This window comes from Pituophis catenifer, unplaced genomic scaffold (genome assembly GCF_029215685.1).
Source record: "Pituophis catenifer annectens isolate HBS135680 unplaced genomic scaffold, rPitCat1.0.hap2 SCAF_2, whole genome shotgun sequence".
NCBI lineage: Eukaryota > Metazoa > Chordata > Lepidosauria > Squamata > Colubridae > Pituophis > Pituophis catenifer.
In genome coordinates, this window is record NW_027256882.1 from 178,839,088 (window position 1) to 178,864,833 (window position 25,746).

General features: G+C 40.3%; 1 protein-coding gene across 4 annotated transcripts in view; it reads left to right on the plus strand.

Moving 5' to 3' along the window:
* PDE4A (phosphodiesterase 4A) overlaps positions 1-23,861 on the plus strand; it is a 299,986-nt gene extending 276,125 nt beyond the window's left edge. For all 4 annotated transcript variants that reach the window (XM_070935225.1, XM_070935226.1, XM_070935227.1 and 1 more), the window contains 9 exons: positions 6,185-6,278; positions 11,416-11,594; positions 14,097-14,195; positions 15,236-15,400; positions 16,679-16,778; positions 17,348-17,502; positions 20,125-20,247; positions 21,271-21,453; positions 22,981-23,861. In XM_070935225.1, coding sequence (XP_070791326.1) covers positions 6,185-6,278; positions 11,416-11,594; positions 14,097-14,195; positions 15,236-15,400; positions 16,679-16,778; positions 17,348-17,502; positions 20,125-20,247; positions 21,271-21,453; positions 22,981-23,343 — 1,461 coding nt within the window. In that variant the 3' untranslated portion in view covers positions 23,344-23,861. The remainder of the gene's footprint in view (positions 1-6,184; positions 6,279-11,415; positions 11,595-14,096; positions 14,196-15,235; positions 15,401-16,678; positions 16,779-17,347; positions 17,503-20,124; positions 20,248-21,270; positions 21,454-22,980) is intronic.
* Positions 23,862-25,746: the final 1,885 nt, after the last annotated feature.

A 25,746-nucleotide genomic window follows, 5' to 3' on the forward strand; every position in this document is an offset into this window, starting at 1 on the left:
CTTTGGGCAGCTTCCAGTATTAAAACATTAAAAACCTAACAAATCAATGTCTTTAAAAGAGTAAAAATAGAAATCCCAATCCAGTTATTGTTAAAACATGTGGAGGGAGGGAACAGGATACAAGAGGGGAGGTGGGATTGCCTCTTAATTCAACAACTACCTCCAATGTAATGTTCCATCATTAGTTGATGATGATGTAAAGTTGGCCTTTAATTGCAATATATGGAACAATTACAAGAAGTCAGAATCACACCATTATTTTAAACTGCATTGATTATCACTTGGAAATCTTTTCTCACTTTAATTATTACACATTTACCAGTATTCACAGTTTATACTTTTCCTGGATTTAATAACAATACATAAAACACTTGACACAGAGATGTTAGAGGCTGAAATGTAACCTTGGTATTATACTTTTGCATACTGGCAGTAGATTTTTTAAAAAGGCTAATACAAAGATGATTTAAAAATTGCTGTCTTTAACATTGACACATCAACAAAAAAAAGGATGCCCATAAGAGCTTGAAGAAGCATAATCATCTTAATTGTATTAACTATGTTTGATTCGGGAAGAGTAAGGAAGCTGTACAGATGTTTTATAATTCAATTCCTAATGCAGCCTTTGATCTGCCTGAATGGTTAGATCAAGTCCCTTTCTCATAGCTTCTCTTCGTGCTCTAAAACATGGAATTGTAGTAAATTGCAGAACAATTAGAAGAGATAAATGTCATAAATAATGTTTCCCATGTGTGCCTGTTCATCATTGCTTCCTAGCATATTTTTGGCTTTACATTTGAAGCCCTCCACATTCCTATCACAGACGAGGAAAGATCTTTGCAATACAAAACTCTTCTCTTTGCTTTCGGAGGGATGGAGTGCAAATAATAGAAAGGAATTGGAAATGGAAAACCACAGATGGGGTAACTGTTGATGTAGCAATTTCTCTTATCTGAAACACTTAAATATGTATGCATGAAGTCTAAAGATTGGTTACAAAAAGTTCTGTCTCTCAAGTGAAGGCTTCTTCATTGATGAATCTTTTGTTTGCCTGACCAAAGGCAAGATTTTTATGAAATTATTTCCTCTAAATTTTCTCTAGGTTTCATGGATTGTTGTTAGCCAGATTCCCTTAATCTGAAAATATGGTCCTATATATTCTAGACGTATAGCGTTTCATTATTCTAGTTCTGTTTTACCCAATTTGGGACTCTGTGTTTCTGTTACAATTCCTGTCATCCTCAGCCAATGGGCATGTTGTTTCAGAATGATGGTATAGTAGCCCAGCACATCCAAAGAATAAGATCAGAGAGGTCTATTAGCTGGATTCTGACCAGGAAATGGTACGTTATTAAAAAGACGGAGGCCTTTCTCCCTCCTCCTTTCTTCTGTGGTCTCTGGAAAGCTAGCCAGGCAAGCTTGCATCATCATACTAATAATGTTCAAAAAACCAGTCTGTCTCAACACTTCCATAGAATCAGATTCACTCAAACAGTATGTCTGGTCTTTAAGACCCATATAGACCTGTTCCAAATGCCCTGTTTTGCTTTTTTTCTGTACCAGTTTCTTTTCTTTATAAAAATATTTCCTCATCCCACAAATAAGTAAAAATGTTAGTCATTCATGTATCAGTTCATCATTTAGATTGCCATTATGTTCTTCCTGGTGCAGCTCAGGGTAACATTTTGATCTCACAAATGTTCCTTAAGGACAGACAAAACAAGTTTAAATTGGAAAACTGAGCAGGATTGTCACATGGAGAGTCCTGGCAGGGGAAGAAGTTGGTTGCCCTAGAATGAAAAACACCTGGATTTTGAATTAGGATTCTCCATCGAGCCAACTTGCCCTTAATCAAGGGCAGTTGGAGCGTTACTGAAAGCTTTCCCATGTCCTAGAAGGTAACTTTTCCCTTTCATTCTTCCTGAGGCTGGCTGCTGTGCTGGAGACGCATGTTTCAGCTAATAAGCCTAGTTGATGACTCACCTCAACTCTCCTGCCAGGGAGCAGCATCCGGGAGTTTTCTCAAGGACAAAAGGGTTTTTAAAAAGAGAACAATATCAAGCATCAAACTGTAAAAGCAAATCTGTTCATTTATCCCATATACTTTCTCTTTTGATACAACTTTGGAAAGCAGAATTTGTTTCGCTTAGAGTCAAATAATGCCGAACTCCTGGATAACATTGGGTAAAAAATTGTTCTGATGCAGAGTTACCAGATATTGTTTCCCAAAAACAAATATACACACAAATCTTTGGATATGTCCACGCTTAGAACTCACATTGGTGAGGGTGAAAATCTATCACTGTACTCAACTCCAAAACTGCTCTGTGTTGATTATTATTATTTCCACCCACACCAAGCAAGTTCAATTTCCTCCTCCTCCGATTTCTTTAGGAGGTTCTCACATCAAAAATCCTCAGCTGTTTAGACTTCAGGTTAGCTCTGACCTGGAAATGGTCTTCCATTTTAAGTTTGCAGCTAGATTTCTTTAAGAAAAGCTGTTGAGAATAGTACTAAAAAAACATCACAGTTTTTCCAGGAGAGAATGGGATGAGATGGAATAATTCAGCACCTTTGGGTCATGGTTCTTCACAAGAAATATCATTATAGACTAGAGTATCCATAGTACAATCTAGGATATGATAGTGCATCTTTGTGGTCTGCTTATTATATCATGTGAACCCAGAAAATTGGGCCGAGAAGCCCATGGTTTAGTTAAACAGCGTCCAGACACTGCCAGAATGCTAGAATTTAGTTGAGCCAATGGGAATTTCAACAGTATTTGCCCTCATTTTGCCTACATTTTGGCAGAGAAAAGAGAAAACACAGGAGAGGATGTGGGCTTGGCAAACTCAAGGATTCAGACAGGAAAGGCAATGAACAAAAAGTACCTTCAAAAGATAGAGAATGACGGCAATTTCTTGCAAACCACAGAGAGAAGCAAAATGTTGTACCAGTAAGGAGGAGGAGAAGGAATACTAAGCTAGATCCAACCCAAGGTTTTTTTAAATTCTGTTTCATGTGTGGAAGGAAGGAATTACCTGAGAGCCATGCAAAATGGTGTTATGAACAAAAGCTAATTTTGAGAGCAGCAGAGGCTTGTAAGCCACTGGCGGCTTTTGGTCAGATTGGAGCAAAAATTACTTAAATAGTATTAATGAATGAGCAGAAATTCCACAGGTAGAATATGTTGAAGATTAGAGTTGAAACAGACATTTTAAGAAATCCAACTTTTTGCTACTAGCTTCTCCCACTCTTAACTTTTTATCAAATAATTGTCTCAATAATATTCATTCACAATAAGACATGTCCTAATGAGTTATTGGAGTTATGAGGATGAAACAGTCTTTTGAGCTGTTTGCCTTCACCTCCCTCTGTAAGGAAGAAGCCAGAGATTATTTCACCCAGGATGAAAAACAGAGGTAGTTTGCAGCTACAATAGTTACTTCTAATATACAAAGAAAGGAAAGCAAATCCTGCCTTATTCATTGAAAGTTATTTCTCAATTCAATTTATAAATTATAAATTCATTTATGAATCACTGATTCTTCATTGTTTTTGAACAAACTAGTCATAAAAGCATTGATTGGGGATTAGGAAGAAGAGCTGAATACCTTGTTTGGCTCATTCTGGTCAGTACATGTGAAAAGTTACCTCTTCTGGTCTGGCTGGTTTCTTACCATTCCCTCTTAATCATACATGAATGTGATGATTAAGTCAAAAATGGTTTGGTCCTTTAATTTGTCAAGAGCTACTGAAAACTCAACTCTTCCTCTAATTTAGGGCTAGGCTGCAAAAATCAAAAAGACCACAAGAGGGCAGGAAAGAGTTTATGTTTTCTGTTATCTCATTGCTGTTTTTATTGGTCGCCTGCATCCTGGCAACCAAGATGCATATAGTAGGGGTGAAGGCAGAAGTGCTCATGGGTAAATAATGTAGTTACATTCATAATAAGATTGGTTTTAATGGGAATGAGTTTGTAGTGAAATTGACACTCGTGTTGACCTCTGTATAACACTGAGACATACATATGTTCGATGTCTTTTAAATAGCTATGGTATCATTTCACTTGGATAAATCTCAAGCTTTTTTAAAAAATAAAGACATGGATATGTAATTAAAATCGAATTGGAAAATAAATAATGTATTTTAAGAACATGATGTGTTTTTCCTAGTTGTTTATAATAATGTACAATTTTCCTAATATATTGCCTTCCAAATGTTTTAGATTAATCAGTCGCATTACCAAGTCAGTTTAGCCATATGTGTTGTATATAAAGATGATGGGAATCATAGCCCAAAGGTTATGAAAATCTATTGTACAGCAACATATCCAAAATCCTCATTAAGATATTAACCAAAGTCATAAACTACCAGGAGGCCTCAAAACGCACCAGAGATTTTCCACTTTTAGTTCTACTACACCAGTCATACCTAGGCATCCTACATTCATGACTCTTTCTTGAAAAGCAGATGCAGTCATGTGGGCTGTGGGCTACTGTTCAAATTCATATCGGGTGGCAGTTGTATCCATTTCTTGATCAGGAATCCCTACTCCCAGTCACTCAAATCCAGATTATCTCATATCTGGATATGAGTGGATATGAGCACTCACAAAGTGCTCTACATGGGGTTCCCCCTGAAGACCACTCAGAATCTACAGCTGGTCAGGAATGCAGCACTAAGGGTAGTTATGTATAGACCTCAGTACACCCATGTAGCACTTTCCTGGGACCTGTGTGATGTGATACTATACTATATGATACACTATATACTGTATTGTACTACACTACATTACACTACACTATACTATACTATACTAGTGGGTTTCCAGGTGCAATGGAAGATTCTGGTTATTAGCTTCAAAGTCTTTCATAGCACAAGGCCTACTTATTTGGTTAGGCACCAGGCTAGAATCAAGGAGGCTGTGAGTTCTAGTCCTGCTTTTAGCATGAAAGCCGGCTGGGTGACTTTGGGTCAGTCACTCACTCTCAGCCCAACTCACCCCACAGGGTTGTTATTGTGAGGAAAATTAGAGGAAGGTGTCTTGGATATGTTTGCCGCCTTGAGTTATTTGTAAAACTAATAAAGGTGGGATATAAATAAAATAAAAACTCTGGGATTGTCAATAGCCAATTATCTCTGTCCATCTGAAGGAAATCTGTCAGAATAGGTGTCTCTTGGGTCCTATTTCTCATCCAATGTCATCTTACAGGAGGGCCAGGAAATGTGCCTTCTTTGTCACTGCATATGCCCTATGGAGTGCTATTTCCTCCAAAATTTGGGTATCCCAACCATGTATATATCTCTCTTTTGTAAGATCTTGAAGACCAGGTTTTCTACCAGATATTAAGTTAGGAGGGTTTGGGAAGGCATCTGGATGGATTGTCTCAATTACTACATTGCCTCTGGCTTACTTTATTATATTGTTATTGTTTTTAGTGTGGTTATTGTTTTGATACTACTCTGCCCTGAATCATTTGGGATTATTGTTCTCTGCCCTGAGTTGTTTGGGATGGGAGTTATAGAAAAGTCATCTTCAGATGTGTTGAGAATTGCATAAATCATCAGAAGACAGCTCATATATATGTTCACAGATATGGCAGAATAGATACATTCATTAAAATGTGAGCATTCTCATGATTGGATAAATAAATAATTATATGTCTAGCGAAGTAACATTTTTACATCTTAGGCAGTTTGCAATTGCAGGCACACATGGCACTTCTAGATGCAGAAAAATCTGAATCTGAATGTATAAGACATGCAGGCATAAATACAGTATCCATAAATTATAATAGAAATGATTTGAGAACTTCATACTATTAAAGAAAACCTTTTTTAGGCAGCATTCTGTTGTCCCTTGCATGTTAGTAGAATTCCCAGGTTACAGAGTGTTCCAGTGCTTACTGAACTCTCACAGATTCAAAGTATAGCATGTATGTTTTATTAATGTACTTTGACTCACCAGCAGCAGCTTGTAGCCATTCTTTTTCTCTTAAGTCTGTCTCCATGCCCATGTGCATTGAAGCTAAGTGTCAATTTATCCTCATTCATGAGATTGCTCTTGTACATGATTGCTTATTCAAGAAGAAGTATACAGTCATGCACTTCCATTCTTACCAGGGCATGGACAGAAAATATTTATTAATTATTTCATTCTCTTTTTGTGTGTCTCTAATAGTTCAAAAGAATGCTGAACCGTGAATTAACCCACCTCTCTGAAATGAGCCGTTCTGGAAACCAGGTGTCTGAGTACATTTCCAACACCTTTTTGGGTGAGTGTATGGAAGTGTGTTTTTAACATTGCCATAACCCTACTGCACCTATAACCCATGTACATTCTTTTAAAAAATATTATGCAATAGTGGTATCAGTATCTATTCTACATTATTTTTCAATCAAATACAATCAGGCAGTTTGCTAAAAAAGGAAACATTCTTTTTAGGGTTCACAAGTTTTTGTACAGTAAGGCAGAACAAGATATAAAGAACGTAATTGGCATTAACCTTTCTTCTTATTGCTCAAAGTGATATACCGTGTTTCCCCGAAAATAAGACCCTGTCTTATATTTTTTTGAACCCTGAAATAAGCGTTGGCCTTATTGCCATGCACTCAAAAGCCCAATTGGGCTTATTATCAGGGGATGATCTATTTTGGGGGAAACAGGGTAGTTTGACTCTCACAGTTTCATAAACTATTCCCCAAAGAAAAAAATCATATGAATAAATAAGTTAAATAAGGAATTGCATCAATACCTAATTTTGAAATAACATAAACCTATTTATGATTGGTAAAGGTTCTATGAAGATTCAACCTTTTGTTGGATAAATATAAATGTTTTTTTAATTCATTGCACTTAAAAAATTGTAGTCATTTTTCTCATTAAAGCAAATACACTCTTCCAAAGCAGGAATGTAATATACTCTATTGTTATAAACACTGATGGCAATGTCTATAGTTCTTTAACGTTGATAATTTATCTGGAGTATAATAAGAAAAACATAATTACTAAATCTTATATGTTCTTCCACATCTAACAATGAATGAGTCTCTGAAACCTATCTGTCTTCCATTCTCGGCTGTTATTTTATTATTTCCTTAGAGTTAAGCCAAAATAGGAGTTTGGTTCCACATATTGTTTCTTCGTGCATATCCCAAAAGTCCTCCATCTCAGAGGTTGGGAGGAACAGTTTGGACAAGGACAAAAATATTCACCGTGGGAGGAATAAGTGATGGTCCCTAGCCCCAGTGCAGTTTGTTTCCTCATGACTCATCCTATGCAAATGTGCCTGAGGTTGCGTGTTCCAATGCACGTCCCATCGAAAGTAATATCATGAGAACAGAGAACATTTACAGGCAGGTGTGCTTCTGTGACGCTCTCCGCAGTATGTGAAGTGCTGTAGACAAGGAGCATCCCAAGTGCTGAGGTAGCACAGTTGCCTTGGCAACAGGGAGATTCCCACTCCTCCCTTCGCCAGTTTAAACTGAGGGCAAAGATTTGGCTTTGTTTGCCCTTATTGATGTCATCTTACAGCCAAATCTGATTGGCTGAAGTCATTTGAAAAGAAGAAAGCCCACTGAGGGAAAAACCGAGCAGAGACTAACTGCAGATTGTTACTACAATAGAGTCCTTCCTCTTCCACTGCTAAAGCAGTATTGGGGAAGGGATAGATAGCACCAGGCATATTCATGTGATGAAGCCCAAACAGACACAGCTCTTCCCCAGCCTCTTCATACACTGATGAACACGGAGATTTCCCTCCAATTTTCAGGAGGAATTAAATTCAAATTCTGCTGCTCTGTACAGGTTCATTTATACCTGTCTCAGAATGCCAATCCCTGGGTATTAGGCAAGAAGAAAGACTGTGCTCACAGGTTTCTCCTTCCCCTTTCAACCTGCTCTCCTAATAACCAGCTAAGTAAATGTTTGATAAGATAGTAGAAATACACAGGTATTTGGGCACTTGGATAACTCTTATACAGTGCTCCCTCCCAAGCACACTTGTGGCAATTATATCAGCATCAGTAGGAAATTGAGGGTGGGGCTGAAACTGGCTGGGAATTCTGGAAGGCGCCAATTGGAGAAAGGGTGTAGGCATAATGTAAATATTAGAATCAGAAAGTGATGGTGATTTTTTGTGGTCTTTGCTTAATATCAGATAATCTGAATCTACAACACAATTTTCAGTTTCCAACTTGTATTTGATACGTAATTATGTCCAGGAATTTAGGTTCCTGGATTTCACAGTTGGATCATGCCATGATTTTTCCATTCAGAGACATACAAGCAATGTGGAAGAGGTTTTCTCTGAAATAAACTCCACTCAGATTAGTGGGACTTACTGTCATATAAATGAGCATAAGGATGCTGCCTGTAGCTTCATTCTTGAACATATTTACTTGAGAGCAAATCTTTACATGACTTACTCTGCAAGTAAACCTAACAAGGTTTAGAATTAGCCTGTGAGGCAGTTTTATCCTCTTATGCACAGATCATCGTACTGTATGCACAAATCTAAGCAGGTTGTTCTCCTCCAATCTCCATAAATATGTGTAAACATTGTGTTTACATAAAAATGAAATAAGTACCGCATTTGTGTGCTGAACCATTCATGATTATCTTAGTATTTGCAGAATCAGAGGCCTTGCCATGTATGTCTCCCCTAAGAGCTGCAGACTTCCTGAATCAGACAGAATAGCTAAGAACTTCAGTCATCTGAAACAAACTCCTGGGTGCCTCCTGTCCACTGCAAAGCAGGCCTCCCATTGACGTCAGCGGATGCAAATACCCAGCCCTAAGCAAATGTTGATGCAAACTACCACTTCAATGGAGGCCTTGTGTGAGAGCTGGAACATGGGCTGAAAACGCAGGCCAAGTATCGGTTGAGCAGGGGCCAGAATTCACCCTCCCTGCTCCTCCTGAGCAGCTGTGGCATGGTCTGCCAATGTCATGTGATGAGGCAGTGCCAGGCCACAGTGGTGCAAAAGAGGTGAAAAAAAGATAGTGAAATCCTATTATTGAACTTAGCTGGTTGACTTCACATACACACCCCTCGCCCCATGAGAGATCTTCCCAATATGGAATTGCTGTGGAGAGAGGAGTTTTCAGATAATGAACAGATGGGGAGGACCCATATCAGTGTAGCTAGCTTGGTCCCATGCATTGGGGCTTTGGAACTGTTTCTATGTTGGCAGAAGTTGTGTTTGGTAGGCCAGCCTGGGAACTGCCTTGAGTATTTGGATTTCATTCTTGGCTGTGGCACCAAAGCAGAACCGAGTGATTGGTAGGAAATGGCCAGAGTAACTAGTTGTTTGTGGCTGAGGGCTAGAAGCAGAGCTTGTTGGTTGAGGTGAGGAAAGGAAAGGAGTCAGAACTCCTAAATTTATTCCCAACTTTTTATTCCAAATTTGCGTCAGCCATAAAGATACACGTGCACAGATGCTCACTTGCCTCAAACGCAAGAGGTGCCCTGAGATGATAGCATCCCACAATACTGAGGCAGCCTATTCTTCCAGATTCTCAAACTCCCAGGCAAACCCTCGAATCTGCTTGATCATTTATGAAACAGGTGAGATTGCAGATGTACTTGAGCTGTTTTGTTGCCACAGGAAAGCTAGTTCTTTCAATAGGTTGTCTTCCAGAGTCTGACCACCATCTTAGTGTAAGCAAAGGATCTCCCCCTGTATTTGCCAAACTTGGTAGAACGCTGGCTGCAGAGTTATCCAAAGCCTTTTCAGGTGAATTTGGGGGGAGGATGGAAATATTGGGAACTCTGTTAGGGGCAGTATTTGAAAGAGTTTGGCTGCATGGCAGTTAACTTGAATATTCTCTGTTGTCACAATCCTTCTTCCTAGTAACTCAGAACCCAGCACTCTAGAATGGTACCATAGCTTATGCCCTGCTTCCTCCCGGGGCCTGTTGCCCGCCCCTTCCACTCTGCCATGAGGCCCCCGTGCCGCTGCTTCTCCCGCAGGTACCATTGGGGCATAGCTCTGCCATGTCATGATGCGACTCCCTCCCAGTACCCTGTCACCCTGCGCCCTCCCCATTTTCTGCCTCCCCTAGGCTCCCCCAGTGTACGCCACCTCCCCCTTGGCAGGCTATCTCCTCCCCCTGCTCCGTACTCCCAGTGGGTGCCACCCACACGGGACTTCTTGCCCTTGGAGACGGTCCTAGAAGAAGGTGGGGGAACAAGGCCCTCCACTCCTGAGGGTGAGTCTCCCCCCCAAACTGCTCTACGTTGTACTTTGACTCTTCCAGTCTAGAAACCTAAACTGAACAGTTTTCCTTCCATCTTTATGAACCTGAAGTATCTACAGGGGATGGAGAATGAGCAGGATTGTTTTCACCACTACTTTGGCCTAATGGCCAGCATTATATTTCTCCCTTTCTTTCTCTAAAAGAATAATAGCAACTATTCATTTGTCTGGGAAAAATGAAAGACTACAGTCAGGGACAGAATTAAAATGATGAATAAATCCTGTTTGACTGGTTTGTTTATTAGAAAGGGGGAGATGCTGTATCATTCCGATTCTGAGCACTTTTTTTATTACATCTTTAATTATATGTGTATAAACAGAAGTCTTCTAGAAGATGGAATGTATGCTGATATAAGAAAAGAATCTCAGAATGACGTTGTTGAGAACAATTTATAAAAAACATAACTGAACCATATCACTGCTCATGCAGATCAGCATCCTTTCATGCTACTGCTATTGCTAATAATAACCATTTTATTAAAGTAGTTAAAAATAAATAAAAATAGTTGTTTAACTGCCCAGTTTATTGGTACTGTCCAGTAGGTACTTATAAGACACACAAAAAACATTTGGATGGTTTTCTTGTCCTTTTTTGGATACTGCAAAATTGAAACAGCCTGAGCTCATGATGAGGCAGAACTAAATATCTGAATTATAGAAAACAGGAGTCTGCATATACCTTGAAGAACAATCATATCCTGAGGCTATTCTACTTTTAAAATAAGGGAGAGGGGGAAATGTATGAGGGCAACAAAGACGGAGGAAAAATCTAAAAAGACAAATAAAGTAGGACAATTACACAATAAATGCACCTCCCAAAACTTCAATAAGCATTAAGAAGTTTTAACATTTAAGAAGTCCCAACATTCCTGCAGTATCCTGATTTACTTATGGGAACTTTAAGCTACCAGGAATTAGGTTAAAATTCCTTTTGCTCCATAAATTCTGAGCTTTCATTCTTGGCATCTTTGAGACAGTAATGAAATTCCATCTGGGAGCAATGTCATTTGGATGATGGATGGATGGAGATAAAATATTTGTGTCACAAATCCTGACACTTAGTCCAGAGGCTACTTCTTAGATGAGGTAGTGCTCTCCCAGTTTTTTGCCATTGTCATTTCTCTCTCTGATGCAGTCTCTTTTCATCCACAGACAAGCAGAACGATGTGGAGATCCCATCCCCAACACAGAAAGACCGGGAGAAGAAGAAGCGGCAGCAACCCATGTGCCAGATCAGTGGGGTCAAGAAACTCATGCACAGTTCCAGCCTGACCAATTCCAGCATTCCTCGCTTTGGGGTGAAAACAGACCAAGAAGAGCTGCTCAGTAAGGTGAGCATTTAGCAAGATGAAAAAAAACAAGGGAAGGGAGTGAAGGAAGTCTGTGCCCATCTTTGCAAAAGATGATTTGGAAATTGTGGCTCACACTTTTAACAGTCTCTAGACTCTGAGAAAAATGCCAGCCTTAGTACATTTTATTTAGGTTGATTTCCAGAGGCAGCTTCTGCCTTTGATGAGATACTAAGGTATTTTAATCTCAGATTGTTTTGTCTTTGAGGCAGCATTTCCCCCAAACAGGATATTGAACTGGTTCACTAGAGTCACTTCCTCATAATTTTAGCACATTTGACAAAAAGATTTAGCTATCACTGAGTTAGTGTATTCCTATTCCATTTGGATTGAAACTTTTTGCATATTTCTCCAACACAAGAAGATACTTGTTTTTATTTATTTTTTTGTGGATTATCCTAAACAAATTGAGCTAGTTTACAACAAAGGAGCAAAAATAAAGAAAGAACCATGACTGCAGAAAAATAAACAATACAAACACTTATGTGCAGAAAAACAAATACAGAATTAAGTGCTCATAGCCAGCAAAGTGAATGTGCTGCCAGGTGACCTTCTTGAGATAATTGGGCCAGACAAGTACAGTTGACTTTAGTAAGGTGGTGCCAGATAAATCCCAGGGCGTGATCGGGTCCCATCAACATAATACTCACTTGTTATCCTGAAATGATTGTAAAAGACCAGTTCAGAAATAACTTTCTTGGCTTAATAAATCATAATTCAATAAACAAGTAACAATCCCTTCCATTCTTGTCTTTGTTCTTTCAGTCCCAGTCAGTTCGCTGTAACTGCTAGTGACATCCAAAACTGCGAATATTATCAGAATTCTAAACCAAGTGCAGGGTGAGCAAAAGAGTATAGGCTTGAAACTTGCAATCCAGAAATATTATGCATGAACAAGAGAAACACTTATTTCCAGAAATTTAGAGTCTTTATAACTGCTTCACCGATTTCCACTAAATGTCCTCTTAAAAAAACTGATCAATACTGTCACGTGGCAAGTCAATAGGGTTATTAGACTGCTAACTAGCTTTTAGTCTTAGGTAAACTAATTTGGAATGGTGTAGAATCTCCTGCCATGGGCAGGGAGTTAGACTAGAAGACCTCCAAGGTCCTTCCATCCCTATTATTTTATGTTCTATGTTTTAATTATATTTTCATATTCCTATAGATATTGTTCATATCTAATGAGTTATATAGTTAGATGATACCTATTTAGATTCACACCAATTATTTTTGCAATATTAAATACAAAAATAAAGATAGACTGCCACATAGCAATCAGTTTTATTCAAGGAAATTGCATTTTATGAATTGAACCAAACAATTTTGAATAATCTTGACCTTTTCTCTGTATTTCCATAGTGTATAAGTCTTCATTTTCTTATTTTACTCTGTTTGTACTAGCAAATTATACCTTATTTCTTGTGGGCTACATCAGTATTGATAGCCAGTGACTATACCCAGATAACCAAACCTTGTATTATTGAGAAAAAGCATTATAAGTTGAATGAAATTACTTTGTTCCTTTTTCTATACAAATGAGTAATTAAACCAGGAAATGTTTGTTTTGGTTCCTCATGTTCTTCAAGCCAAGAAACTGGTTGATACTCTCTAAGCAAACCAAAATATGAAGCTAACTTTTATTTTTAGCTTAATGTCTTGACTTGTTCAGAAAAGATCAGTATATTTTAATGTATGCATTATTTGTATTCTGGAATATATCTGAAATGTTTTAAACTGTAGATTTAGCTTTCCATCTTTCACAAAAAGGAGATGAAACAATTGTTCATTCATTTCTAGTTTTATTAAGCTGAGAATTGATTGCTCAAATGTAATCCAGGAATAAGCAAGACAGAACTTGTTAATTAAAGGAACTCTTTGAATCATGTCCATCTGGTGCAGAACAGACATGTGCTACAATTATAAGGAATAAATATTTTTTAGCATTTGCTCTTAAGTGGTAATGCACTACTACATAATCAAAGGTTATCAGAAAAGTGTGTTCCATTGAGAGAAATTGAGATAGATGACAGTATTATGTAATCTAGGTTTTTGATTTTTGTTTGCTTCAGAAAAGATTCTTGTTTTGCTTTTGAGCCAAGGGAATATTTTAGAAAATCGTGCTGGAACTGGACTGTTTATGATTCTTTTATCTCAGCATTCGAGATCAATGAAAATAAAAGAAACATTGCCTGGTTTTATGTCCAGACGTTTAGGCTGAATGTAATGGTCTCATGGAGTATTCACACTAGATGACATTCTTAAATGCTATGGACTTTCCCAGTGGGTTTTCTTGATCTTACGCTTGAAGAATGGCCTTTGAGTTCCAAATCTGAAATGACATTTCAGATTCTAGTGGCATAGCAAAGAAAATATAGTAGGTTTGATTTCTTCATCTGCCATTCTCTCTGTCCTCCTGGATCTTTATCTTGACATCCATTGTGCCAAAAATTCACTGACTTCTTCCCCTGTGGCTCCCTCTAGGAACTGGAATATCTAAACAAGTGGGGCCTTAACATTTTCCGGGTTGCTGACTATTCCAACAATCGGTCGCTCAGCTGCATCATGTATACAATATTCCAGGTAAAGTTTGCAGAGGCCACTATTTTCTCCCCTGCTAGCCATGCACATAGCCACACATCTCAGTCCACTGTCTGGTTTGGTCCAGTGGTACTACTGAGAATAAACATGAGAATGCTATACAGTCTATCAGTTTGGAGCATGACCTTTTTAAAAAAGAAATTCACTCTCCAAATTATTTCAACGAAATATTGAGTTGGATACAGAAATGAGTCAAAAAGCGGCATGTGCAACAATATGAACAGGACTAATTTATTATGTGGGCAGCATCCTAAGCATTTTAATGAAAGAAAGAAAGCATTTTGTGCCTTGATTTGAGGTTCAGCTGCAGCTTCTGAGATCTATCACCCTGTATTCTGAGGTGTGGGCCTTCCAGGTTCTTTTCCTATAGTCTATAGGAAAAATGTAATCACAAGTGTAACCAGTACTGCTTGTCCTCTCTGTAGAGAGAAAGTGCCTTCAAAAAGTTATTCATCTATTCATCATTAATTGTTCAATCTGACAACCCGATGAGACCAAAACTACCATTATTCCAGCCAGCAGAGCCAAAGTACTGAAAAATCTGCGGCCACACATTTGGAGAGTTTTATCTCAAGATAATTTGTTTTTTTCATGAATCTGCAAAGGTGCTAGCTTTGCACTAATCTCCTAAAGCACTAGCTGGCTGGAGGTTAGGATCAGGGTTAGAGTTAGCAGAGATGGCAGGACTATTTTTGCTTTTATTCATGTACAGCACCTTATATAATGGGAGGGAGGGATGACTTTTATACACACAAAGTAATAATGATGCCTGGGAAGCAAGTCTGCTGTATTCCGTGTGGTTTCAAAGCAGGGAAAGGGTGGATCTAGATTCATGGTGGTGGTAGAGGTAGCTCTTGTTCATTGCTTCCTGGTATAATTATTGCTTAGGAGCTAGAGTCAGCCGTAATTGGAGAGGGCAAAGATTCTGGTGCTCATTTTTCAGGAACTAGTTTCCATAGAAGAAACTGAACTGTCGCTTTACTATTTCAACCACTGATTTCCTTTTCCTTCTTTCCCCATAGGAAAGAGACTTGCTGAAAACTTTTAAGATCCCTGTGGACACATTAGTCACTTATATCATGACACTAGAAGACCACTACCATGCTGACGTGGCCTACCACAACAGTCTTCATGCTGCTGATGTCACTCAATCCACGCACGTCCTCCTATCTACACCAGCCTTGGATGTAAGTCCTGATCTGTTGCAGTTTATGAGTAGGAAATGTGGGGATCCAACACCGCTGTTGCTTCAGCCTCTCTGAGGGCCTGGTTTCCAGTCCCAAAAGATGGGGAATTTCTGTTCTTTTCCCTGTTTCATTTGGAACAGCAGTGGGAGGCAGATTAATTTACAATTGCCTGATTGTTATGACTTGTATTATAGCAATAGCACTCAGACTTACCGTATTTTTTGGACTATAAGACGCTCCACAGTATAAGACGCACCTAGCTTTTGGGGAGGAAAACAAGAAAAAAAAAATCTGTCTCTGCCTCTGTCTCCCAGTAATTTGCCTCCTTGCAGCAAACAGCATGGTCAGCTTCAGCACAGCCTGATTTAGCACGAGCAGCTGATTGGCAGTTGGATCTGCCTTCCAGAATACCTTCTATCAGCTGTTCCAGGTTGTGGGGATCAATGCTGCCCATCGGTGCCGGCACCACCCATCGCTGCTGTCACCTATCGCCACCTCTGCATGCCCCATTTTTGGCCTCTGTGCATCCCATGTTTGGTCCATTCCAGGCGGCACAGATTGCGGCCACCTATCCCTACCGCTTGGAATGGGCTGTAAATGGGACGCGCGGAGGCCGTAAACGAGATGTGCGGAGACCGAAAATGGGGTGCGCGGAGGCAGCAATAGGTGGCAGCAGCGATGGGTGGCGACGGCACCAATGGGCGGCGGAGATCCCCGCACCCTGGAACAGCTGATAGGAGGTATTCTGGGAGGCAGATCCAACTGCCAATCAGCTGCTCGTGCTAAATCAGGCTGTGCTGAAGCTGACCACATTGTTTGCTATTTGCTGCAAGGAGGCAAATTGCTAGGAAGCAGAGGCCGAAGGGTGGGGGCCGGTGGGTGGGCGGGGCTTCGGTAACATTTGCTATATAAGATGCACAACATTTCCACCCACTTTGGGGGGGGGGAAGTGTGTCTTATACTCCGAAAATACGGTATATACCACTTCAGTGCTTTACAGTCCTCTCTAAGCAGTTTATACTTTATAATACCCATAATACTGGGTATTATGCTTCCATTATAAAATTTTATTATGCCTGTCAAACATTGAATCTTGCTGAACTTTTAAAAGTGCCTACTATTGCTTTGAGCGATAGTGGATCACCATCTAGGGCAACAACACACATATTTTGGGGATCCAAATTCTAACCCCCGTTAATTCCTTTTTATTTGCTGGCAGGAGTTCTTCCATGAAACAGGGCAGAAGCACCAGGCATTCATTCCCTTTCTCCTTTACAGGCTGTCTTCACTGACCTGGAGATCTTGGCTGCAATCTTCGCTGCTGCCATTCATGATGTGGACCATCCTGGTGTCTCCAACCAATTTCTGATCAACACCAGTGAGTGAAGGCCACATGGAACATAAGCACAAGGGGGGAGTGCCAAGGAGTGGTGGGTGCATGTAGGCACATGGCCAGGATATATGTGGCTTGCATACAAGTTAAGCTAGATAGAAAGGGAATTGAAAAATGTCTTCCTTTCCTCCACAAAATTGAATATTGTCAATTATATACTGTTATACTGTTATATTTTTCGCTTGCTTTTTATTTATTTTTCCTTCCATTCAATCATATCCATTTTCAAAGACTTCCCTGCAGTTTTCTTGGTAATGTACTTTAGAAGCGGTTTGTCATTTCCTCCCACCTAGACCTAAAAGTGACTGGCTCAAGATCACCCAGCTGACTTTGTGCTTAAGGTGGGACTAGAACTCATGGTCCCCTGGTTTTTAGCCTAATGCCTTAACCACTATACCAAACAGGCTCTCAGATACTTTTTTAATTAGACAGACAGAGAGATTATTTGATGTGTTCTGTCTGCTGCTTGGAGCACCTTTGGCCATACTTCCATGAGCAAATAAAACCCTCCTATTCTCCATAACCCTCTCATCGTCTATGTCCCTTCCTTGCAGATTCAGAGCTAGCATTGATGTACAACGATGAGTCTGTTCTGGAGAACCATCATCTAGCTGTGGGTTTCAAGCTGCTGCAGGAAGAGAACTGTGACATTTTCCAGAACCTGAGCAAGCGACAGCGACAGACCTTGCGCAAGATGGTCATTGACATGGTGAGCTTGGGATGGAGGTGGGACTGGTTCCTGTGGAAAAACTTGCCTCTTATCTCCTGCAGCATTTCCAATTAGAAGTCCCATCCTCCTTTACTGGGAGAAACCTAATCCTTCTTTGAAGAGTCTGCATGATACCTTATATGGAAGAAATGTATTTCTGGCAGACCATATGTAACATGGGAAACGGATGGTTTTCTCTTGGAGGAAAATAGTTACCGTATTTTTCACACTATAAGATGCACTTCCCCCCCCCCCCAAGAGAAGGTGGAAATATCTGTGCGTCTTATAGAACAAATATTGCAATGGGGAGGGGGGTTGGTGCGGCGGTGACATTTGCTGCCACCGGCTGTCATTGCTGCCATCATTTGCTGCCAGCAGGAAATGCTGGAGCCTTTGCTGCTGAGCAGCTGATTGGTGGTTGGATGGGCCTCCCAAAATATCACTGATCAGCTGTTCTAGGTGGCAGGGATTGCTGCTGCCGCCAATCGTTGCTGGTGATTGGCAATGGCAGGGATTGGCGGCGGGGATGGACGGCGATTGGCAGAGGCAATCCCCGCTGTCTAAACAGCTGATCGGCTGTATTCCAGGAGGCTGATCCAAATGCCAATCAGCTACTTGGCAGCGAAGGTTCCAGTGTTCCCCAGTGGCAGCTCAGCTCAGTTGACCAGCGGTGGGCGCAACGGAGCGGAGCCCTGATGAGCTTCGTGCTGGGGCTGCAATAATGTGCTGAAGCTGACCAGGCTGTTTGCTGTTTGCTGCAAGGACGCTAGCCAGATGAATACCGAATGGATGCTGGGAGGCAGAAGCAGATTTTTTTTCTTGTTTTTCTCCTCTAAAGCTAATGTGCGTCTTATGGTCCAGTGCATCTTATAGTGTGAAAAATATGGTATGTTCCCTGCCATTTCTGTGCTTCTCTCTACATGTGTTGCTGCTGCATCAGAGGTTCAAAAATTCACACAGGAAAGATTAACCTAAGAAAGTATATACAGCCAAATCTCAGTTGGAGGAAAGGAGGCTATCTTGGAAAAGTCGGGAACTAAGTTAAACTAGCTGTTTTCTTACCAGCTTCCATATGGGGAGCTCCTTGACCAGAAGCTGCTGGACCTCCTTTTTACTGATATATGGCTACCTTCTTAGCAGGATAGATATCTGAAAGAGACTTCATTTTAATACATAATAATTACTCCATAATACCAGAACCAATCTCAGATGCCCTAAATGGAAGTGGGCAGCTACCCATCTCTCCTTCATTCCCGTTTCACAACCACTCCAACTTTTCCTTTCTGAAGGACAACTCAGTGAGTTGGTGTGAAAGCCACAGGATAGGTAGCAGCCCTACATCTCAGGCAAAAAGGGTCAACTAATCCATGGGGGTTGGGTTGTGATATTTAAGGAAAGCAGCAGAAGAGTTTACCAATTAAGAGGTACAATTACCTTTGCAAGGTCAGCAATGGGCCAACAATCTAGAATTAGGTAGGTAGAATTGGCCCTGTAGAATGTCAGAGGCAAGCCAAGCAGATTAGAATAAATTGCTTTTTCTCCTTTAGGGAGAAAACCTTAATTTTAAAAAAACATGTTTTGCATTAAATTCCAAGAGAGAACAGCTAACTGGCCCCTGTGCGTATATGAGCCCTTAATGCTGGAAGAATTTAATCTGTTGGTCTTTTCAGAGGTTCCTCGTCTTTTTTAAGAAAAATTCTGACAATAAAGTGCAAACTTGTTGAGATGTTGATACTGTGCAGAATTCTAGAAATGATTAATCCCTTTGTTTTCTTCAATTGTCTTTTTCACAAGCTTCACGTTAAACTGACTTGTTTCTTCTTGGATACATTTTCTTATGGTCTTGCAAAGTTCAACGTACTCTAGTTTATTAGTGAAACTTTCAGTATTCTTCATTGTGCATCGTTTTTTTAAATTAAATCAATCATTTTAAGACATATATGAGGATTTTTTTAAAAACTAATTTCTTTCTGGACTACATTTTGAAGAGATGGGAGGAAGGAGAGGTAGAAAATTTCCTTTGTTTTTTAAGTACAGAAATTCATTTAACCAAGAATAGCCAGGTGAAGCCATGAAGATTTTTCCCCTTGCTTACTTTTATTTTATCCTGACAATCAACTGTTCATAGCAATTTCTAGTGAGTTTAATATCAAAATCTCCAAATTGTCTGGTTAGCACTTTTTCCTAGTTTCTAATAGGAACAGTTTTTCTTTTTTTCAAAATATTGGAAAGGGGGTTCTGAACTATGTCCTCTAGGACTTTTTCTTGGAACCATGGAATGACTTAAAAGAATCAATATATTATATATTGAGTCTGGTGATTTTTAAGGATCTTGAAGTTTTCTCATGAAATAGATATGATACATAGGAACTTGCCTTGAAGATCAAGAGCTAGGCTGTGTCCCGAGATGGCATGTGATTTTGTTAGATTGGTTTTTGAAGTATTGAGAATTTCAAAGTTAACTCATCTACCACAACCTCTGGCTTATGGACTCACCAAATCTTGCTAAGGATCGTATCCATAAAAGTGTCTTTATCAAGTCGGAAGGCAGGCATGTATGAATGTGTGGTGTGAAACGAGTGAGGAGCTACATCTTTGTTTATTTCAGTGATTATTTTACAGGTCTTGGCCACTGACATGTCCAAACACATGAGTCTCTTGGCTGATCTGAAGACAATGGTGGAGACCAAAAAAGTGACCAGCTCAGGGGTGCTTTTGCTGGACAATTACACTGATAGAATACAGGTGAGTGAGGTCCACACACCTTGAATTAAGAGAAAGTAAAAAAATATCAGCTATGCACAAAGTAGACAGCTGGAAGCTAAACTTTTCCTAGACAATCTAAGTAAGGATGATGCAAAAGTGGCATTGAGTTTATCTGAAATGGTATGGGGTTTCCTGCCTGAGGTGGACTAGAAGACCTCCAAGGTCCCTTCCAACTCTGTTATTCTATTCTATTCTAAAAAGTTGGCCTAAGCAGTCTCTAAGCAGTTTCTTCAAAAGAAATGTAGTTTGGGTTGAGATCCCAGTCTATCACTTAACATTTTATATTGTCAAGGTTAATATTTTTAACCGTGTTCTTTTGTTCAAAATGCTTCTGTTCCAACGGACAACATGCCTGAGCATCACAAAAATTTACCAGTGATTACACTATAACCTCCTGGCTAACTACATTCACACCATATATTACAGCATTTTTCCTAGCTGTTGAAATGAAACAGGAAATGAATTATGATAACTCTATAGTTAATTTTTTGAGGTGGTTTGCGCATGCCATTCCTTTCCTGGATTTTTCATTTGCCATTCTCCTATTGTAGGGGTCTCCAACCCCTGGGCCACAGCCCACTACTGAACCATAGCCTATTTGGAACCGTGCCACGTGAGCGGTGGGCCAACTTATGCCAGCAGCAGGCCATCATGCATGCACACACGCACATGGTCAACTTCCACAAGTTAAACAGTGCACACATATGCATGCACGCTGGTCCGCCACTTGCACAAGTTGAGCTGTGCATGCACTCATAGCGGCCCACCACTTGTGCAGCCCAGTTCTCTTCTTTCCCACCGGCCTGCCAAGCCACAAAGGTTGGGGATCACTGTCCTATTGGGTTCTGTGCCAGAGAAATGTTCTACTGAGGCTCTTTAGTCATCCACACATATCCCACAGCACTGAGTTTTTAAAGCTTTGATACTCTGAACTACGGTGCAGGCAGAGGTGTCACACACTGAAGCCTCTGACTGGCCCTGCTTTTTTGCCAATTTCCTCAGGTCCTACGAAACATGGTTCACTGTGCAGACTTGAGCAACCCCACAAAGCCTTTGGAGTTGTATCGGCAGTGGACAGACCGGATCATGGAGGAGTTCTTCAGGCAGGGTGACAAAGAACGGGAGCGAGGCATGGAAATCAGCCCTATGTGTGACAAGCACACAGCCTCTGTGGAGAAGTCACAGGTACGTGTGGTAGCTGTATGGGATCATAGCTCAGTTAAGGAGAAAGAAAGATCCTGTTCCTATTCCCCCTACTTCTTCATTTCTGCCAGCATCCAGAGCAGGAATAGCCTTGTCTGGAGGTGGGTATTGGTTGCTATAGAAACCTTAACTCCATTACAAGGCAGCTCCACCCCAAAGTTGCAGTAGAGGAACATGGGAATTTCATTATATAAGACACTTGCAACTAAGAATTTATTGAAGATTATGCTATGTGGGTCCGTTGTGCACCCCCCTTTACAAAAAAATTGTACCTAAAGAAAGTAGCAGAGCTTGATCAATGAACCAGAAGTGGCTGATATTGATGCTCTCCACCGTGACAGCATCTTAAATGGTCTTTTGGACTGAGCCTTTTTTTAATCAGGAAGATTCATCCTGAACTCTTCACTTAACCAGCAAGCTGAGCTCCCACTCCATGGTTCCTTGGATTAAATCTGGCCTTGTTTACTTGGAATACATATTTTCACGCCATCCCCCCTTATTATTTCGGCTGTTAAAAGTTATGCATTGTGAAGTTTAACTGGGCAAAAGTGAGGAGTAAATCCAACATTACATTTAAAGATGTTCTACACCGTTTTAAAATATTTTAAGAACTCTCCACTATTCAGAAGTCCATTCTGGTATGAATGGGGATTGCAGCATTTTAAAATGCATGTAATCATGTTTCTTTGGGGGTGGGGGGAGAATTTGCCCCAAATTCCAAGATTGCCTTTTCTCTTGTAGGACTGCTTCTTCTATATCCTGTTGCTTTTGAAATTTTAAAATAATACTTATGTAGTTCTGAAGAGCAAAAGCATTTTCTTTGTATGTACAACATGGTTATTTAATATATAGTATTAATGCTAATTTTACCATTTAAAGATATATTTGTGTACATAATGTGCAGAATTTGCTCTAAAGCCTTACTCAATTTAAGATTTCTCGCACTCCCCCAAGTTATCAAGACAGGTTGGCAGATTGGAAATATTCAGATCATAAAATAGAAGATGTGGAATCCACCCTTTTTGAATGATAAGTACCAAACCAATGGAAATACTCCATTTGAGATGCTTGCTTTGGATCCCCAAGAATGCTAAATTTGGAAGTGTCAGAGCAGACAATGAATTCCACTTTATACTTGCAGTCATGACACAAATTTACCTCTTGGGTAGGGAGGAAGTCTTAGGGGGAAAAAACAGGTTTCTGCATCCACCCGTCCTAAAATTCTATTTGGCAAATTCTTGAATCATACTTGAGAAACTCAGATGAAAGCTCCAGTAATGGAAGGATGGACACATCCACTTTTTTCTTCCATTGCTGGCATTATTTAGTGACTCTCTCCTCTATTTCTCCTCCTCTTCTTCTTCTTCTTCTTCTTTTCTCTTTCTCTCTCTCTCCCCCTCTTCTCTCTCTCTCTCTCTCCTTTTGCGAGTGATCCTTTGCTGGGTGTTCTTCAATAGTTGGGTGGGAATGGGCCAGTCAATCTAACCTTTTCTCCTCCTCCTCCTTCAGGTAGGATTCATTGACTATATTGTGCACCCATTGTGGGAGACATGGGCCGACCTTGTCCACCCTGATGCACAAGACATTTTGGACACTCTTGAGGACAACAGGGACTGGTATCACAGCATGATCCCCCAGAGTCCCTCCCCACCTCCAGACGATGCCGAGAAGGATGAGGAGGCCTGTCTAGAGAAATTCCAGTTTGAATTGACCCTGGAGGAGGAAGGGGAGGACTCAGAACCATCCGAGAAGGACCACAGCAGTCCTGGAGATGAGGACAACAGCTACTACACAGCCACAGAAGAACAACACGAGTCCCAGAACGGGGAGGACAGACGAACGGACAGTACAGCAGTTGGCACATCATCATGACTGTGGGAAGGGACTACTGAAGAAAGCAAGCTCACCTAGAGACACACACACGGAAGTTTTCATGAGGGAGGGGTGGGGATAAAAAAATGGAAAAAAACTCATTTTTTATTTTTATTGTATTTTTTATAAAATGAAAACTAAGAAAAAAAGGGGGGATGGGGAATACACACAACAACTGTAGAACCAGGTTGGCCCCAGCAGAGGGTAGTAGCCTGCTGCTGTAGTGACTGGCCCAAGCACTCCAGAAATAATTTTTCATTTCTTTTTTTTTCTCTCCCTTCCCTTCATTATTTCTGACTGGTTGTTTTTAATTACTTCATTTTGCTAACTTTTTTAGATTTCTGCAACCAGGAAAGGGAAGAGGGCACTGATGATGTGAGGCATGTATGTAGCAGCAGAGAGGCAAAGCCAATAGAATTATTTTTAAAATAGTGATTTTGCCTATTTGTAGTAAAAATAGATGCAAGTGCAAGGAGCTTGACAACAAAAACTGGTAACCATTTGACGTAGATACACAGAGAGAGAGGTTCTTATAGTGTTTTTCAACCATGGCAACTTTTAAGATGTTTGGATTTCAACTCCTAAAATTCCCTACCCAGCTATCCTGGCTGGGGGGATTCTGGGAATTAAAATCCACACAAAGATGCTGAGGTTGAGAAACCCTGCTGTAATTCCTTTGTTCCAGATATGTCCTCCCCATTTAGCTCATGTATTTGTGCCTTTATTTCATTGGAGGGAAACCTCTGAAGCTCTTCAGAGGGTGTCAGAATCTTAACTCCAGTGTTCCTTTAGAATAGCTGGAGGTTAGAGTCCAGCGCCCCCTGGAGGCCCAGATATTTTTCTCAGTGCCCTTGGGAGCACAGCTCTCCCAGCTGTGGACGTTCAAATATTGGAGAAGGGTGAGAGGAAAAGTATTGTTTTTATTTTTGTAAGTTATTTTTTAAGCTAGTGGTTATTTATTTTTGTGAATTTACATAGTTGATTTTTATTATGGACTGATAAGAAAGTTTGCCTTTGAGGATTTTGTTGCTGTTCATGTTTTTTTCTCCCTTCTTGGAGCAGTTCTTTGTTTTCTATTTAATGTATAGTTTGCAAGTGTGGATTTTTAATTCTTTGCCTACAATGCCATAGATTTCTCCCAGAGCAAATGGGAGAAGATACTATTTTACAGAAAATGAAACTAAAAAGGGAACAAGAATCAAAAACATTCTATCCAAGTTTCCAAATAGCCGAGTCTTCCTCCGCTCCTCATTTTGCACAAAAATAAAAAAGCAATAGGCCAGGATCAAATATTTATGCTGGCCAACTTGCTTAGACAGCTCTCAGCTGGGGATCTCAGGTGTGAGTATTCCCTCCTCCAGGTTGGGGACGGAATCAGCAGATATGAGGACTGGAGAGAGGGGTGGTGTACGCTGAGTGGCGTTTGTTTTATCAGTGATTTGCAATTTTATCTTTTTTATCTGTGTCTGGATGCTGCTTGATGAATCTCTGAAATGCAGTGCTCACAGATTTCTCAGCTACAAAAAGCAGGTGTATTGAAAGGATCTTCCCATTTTCCCACAGAAGAATAGAAAATTAGCAGCCTTTCCTAATGAACTTTCTTTTTATGTGATGTGGTATATCAAGAAGGCTGGAACACAAACGTTGATTTGTGGAGTTGAAACTGGAACATGAGAGATGGGTTTGTTTTTAATCTGTTATGAATTTCAGAAGAAAAAGCCTTTTAATGTCTTTGGTTCCAGAGATGGGGATCTGTCTCCGACACCCTCAGCTACATAATAATAAAAGAGCCCATCTCTTTTATTGGCTCAGAAAGCCACATCACTTAGCTATAAAGTAGGGATCAAATTGCTTGCATCAGATTTGAGACCCCATTCTAGGTGGTCACAATAATCAAATGAAAAAGTCACCTGCCTTGAAATCAGATCTGGAGATAATTTTGCCAACAATGGTTAGCCAAAGGGAATCTGACAGGTTTCCTTTTCCTATAGAGCAGGGGTCCCCAAACATGGCAGCCTTAAGACTTGTGGACTTCAACTCCTAGAATTCTCCAGCCAGCATAACATAGCTGGCTGGAGAATTCTGGGAGTTGAAGTCCACAAGTCTTAAGGCTGCCAAGTTTGAAGACCTCTGCTGTAGAGGTTGTGAAAGTAATCCAAGTCTTGTTCCACACATTACCATGTCAGATCCCTCTTTCCTCCATCCTGGAGGTGTCTGTAGTGGTGGTTCTTCCCAGAAAAACAGAGCCTGCACTAGCATGGCAAAAAATAAAACTAGGCCCTTCCATGAACCTGCTCTTATCATTTCCCAGGAGAAATCTGTTTGGCTGCTAATTTTCTTTGCCTTAACTAGCAAAACAGTTTGATTTGCTAAATGCAGCATCCTTGCATCTTGGCATTGAAG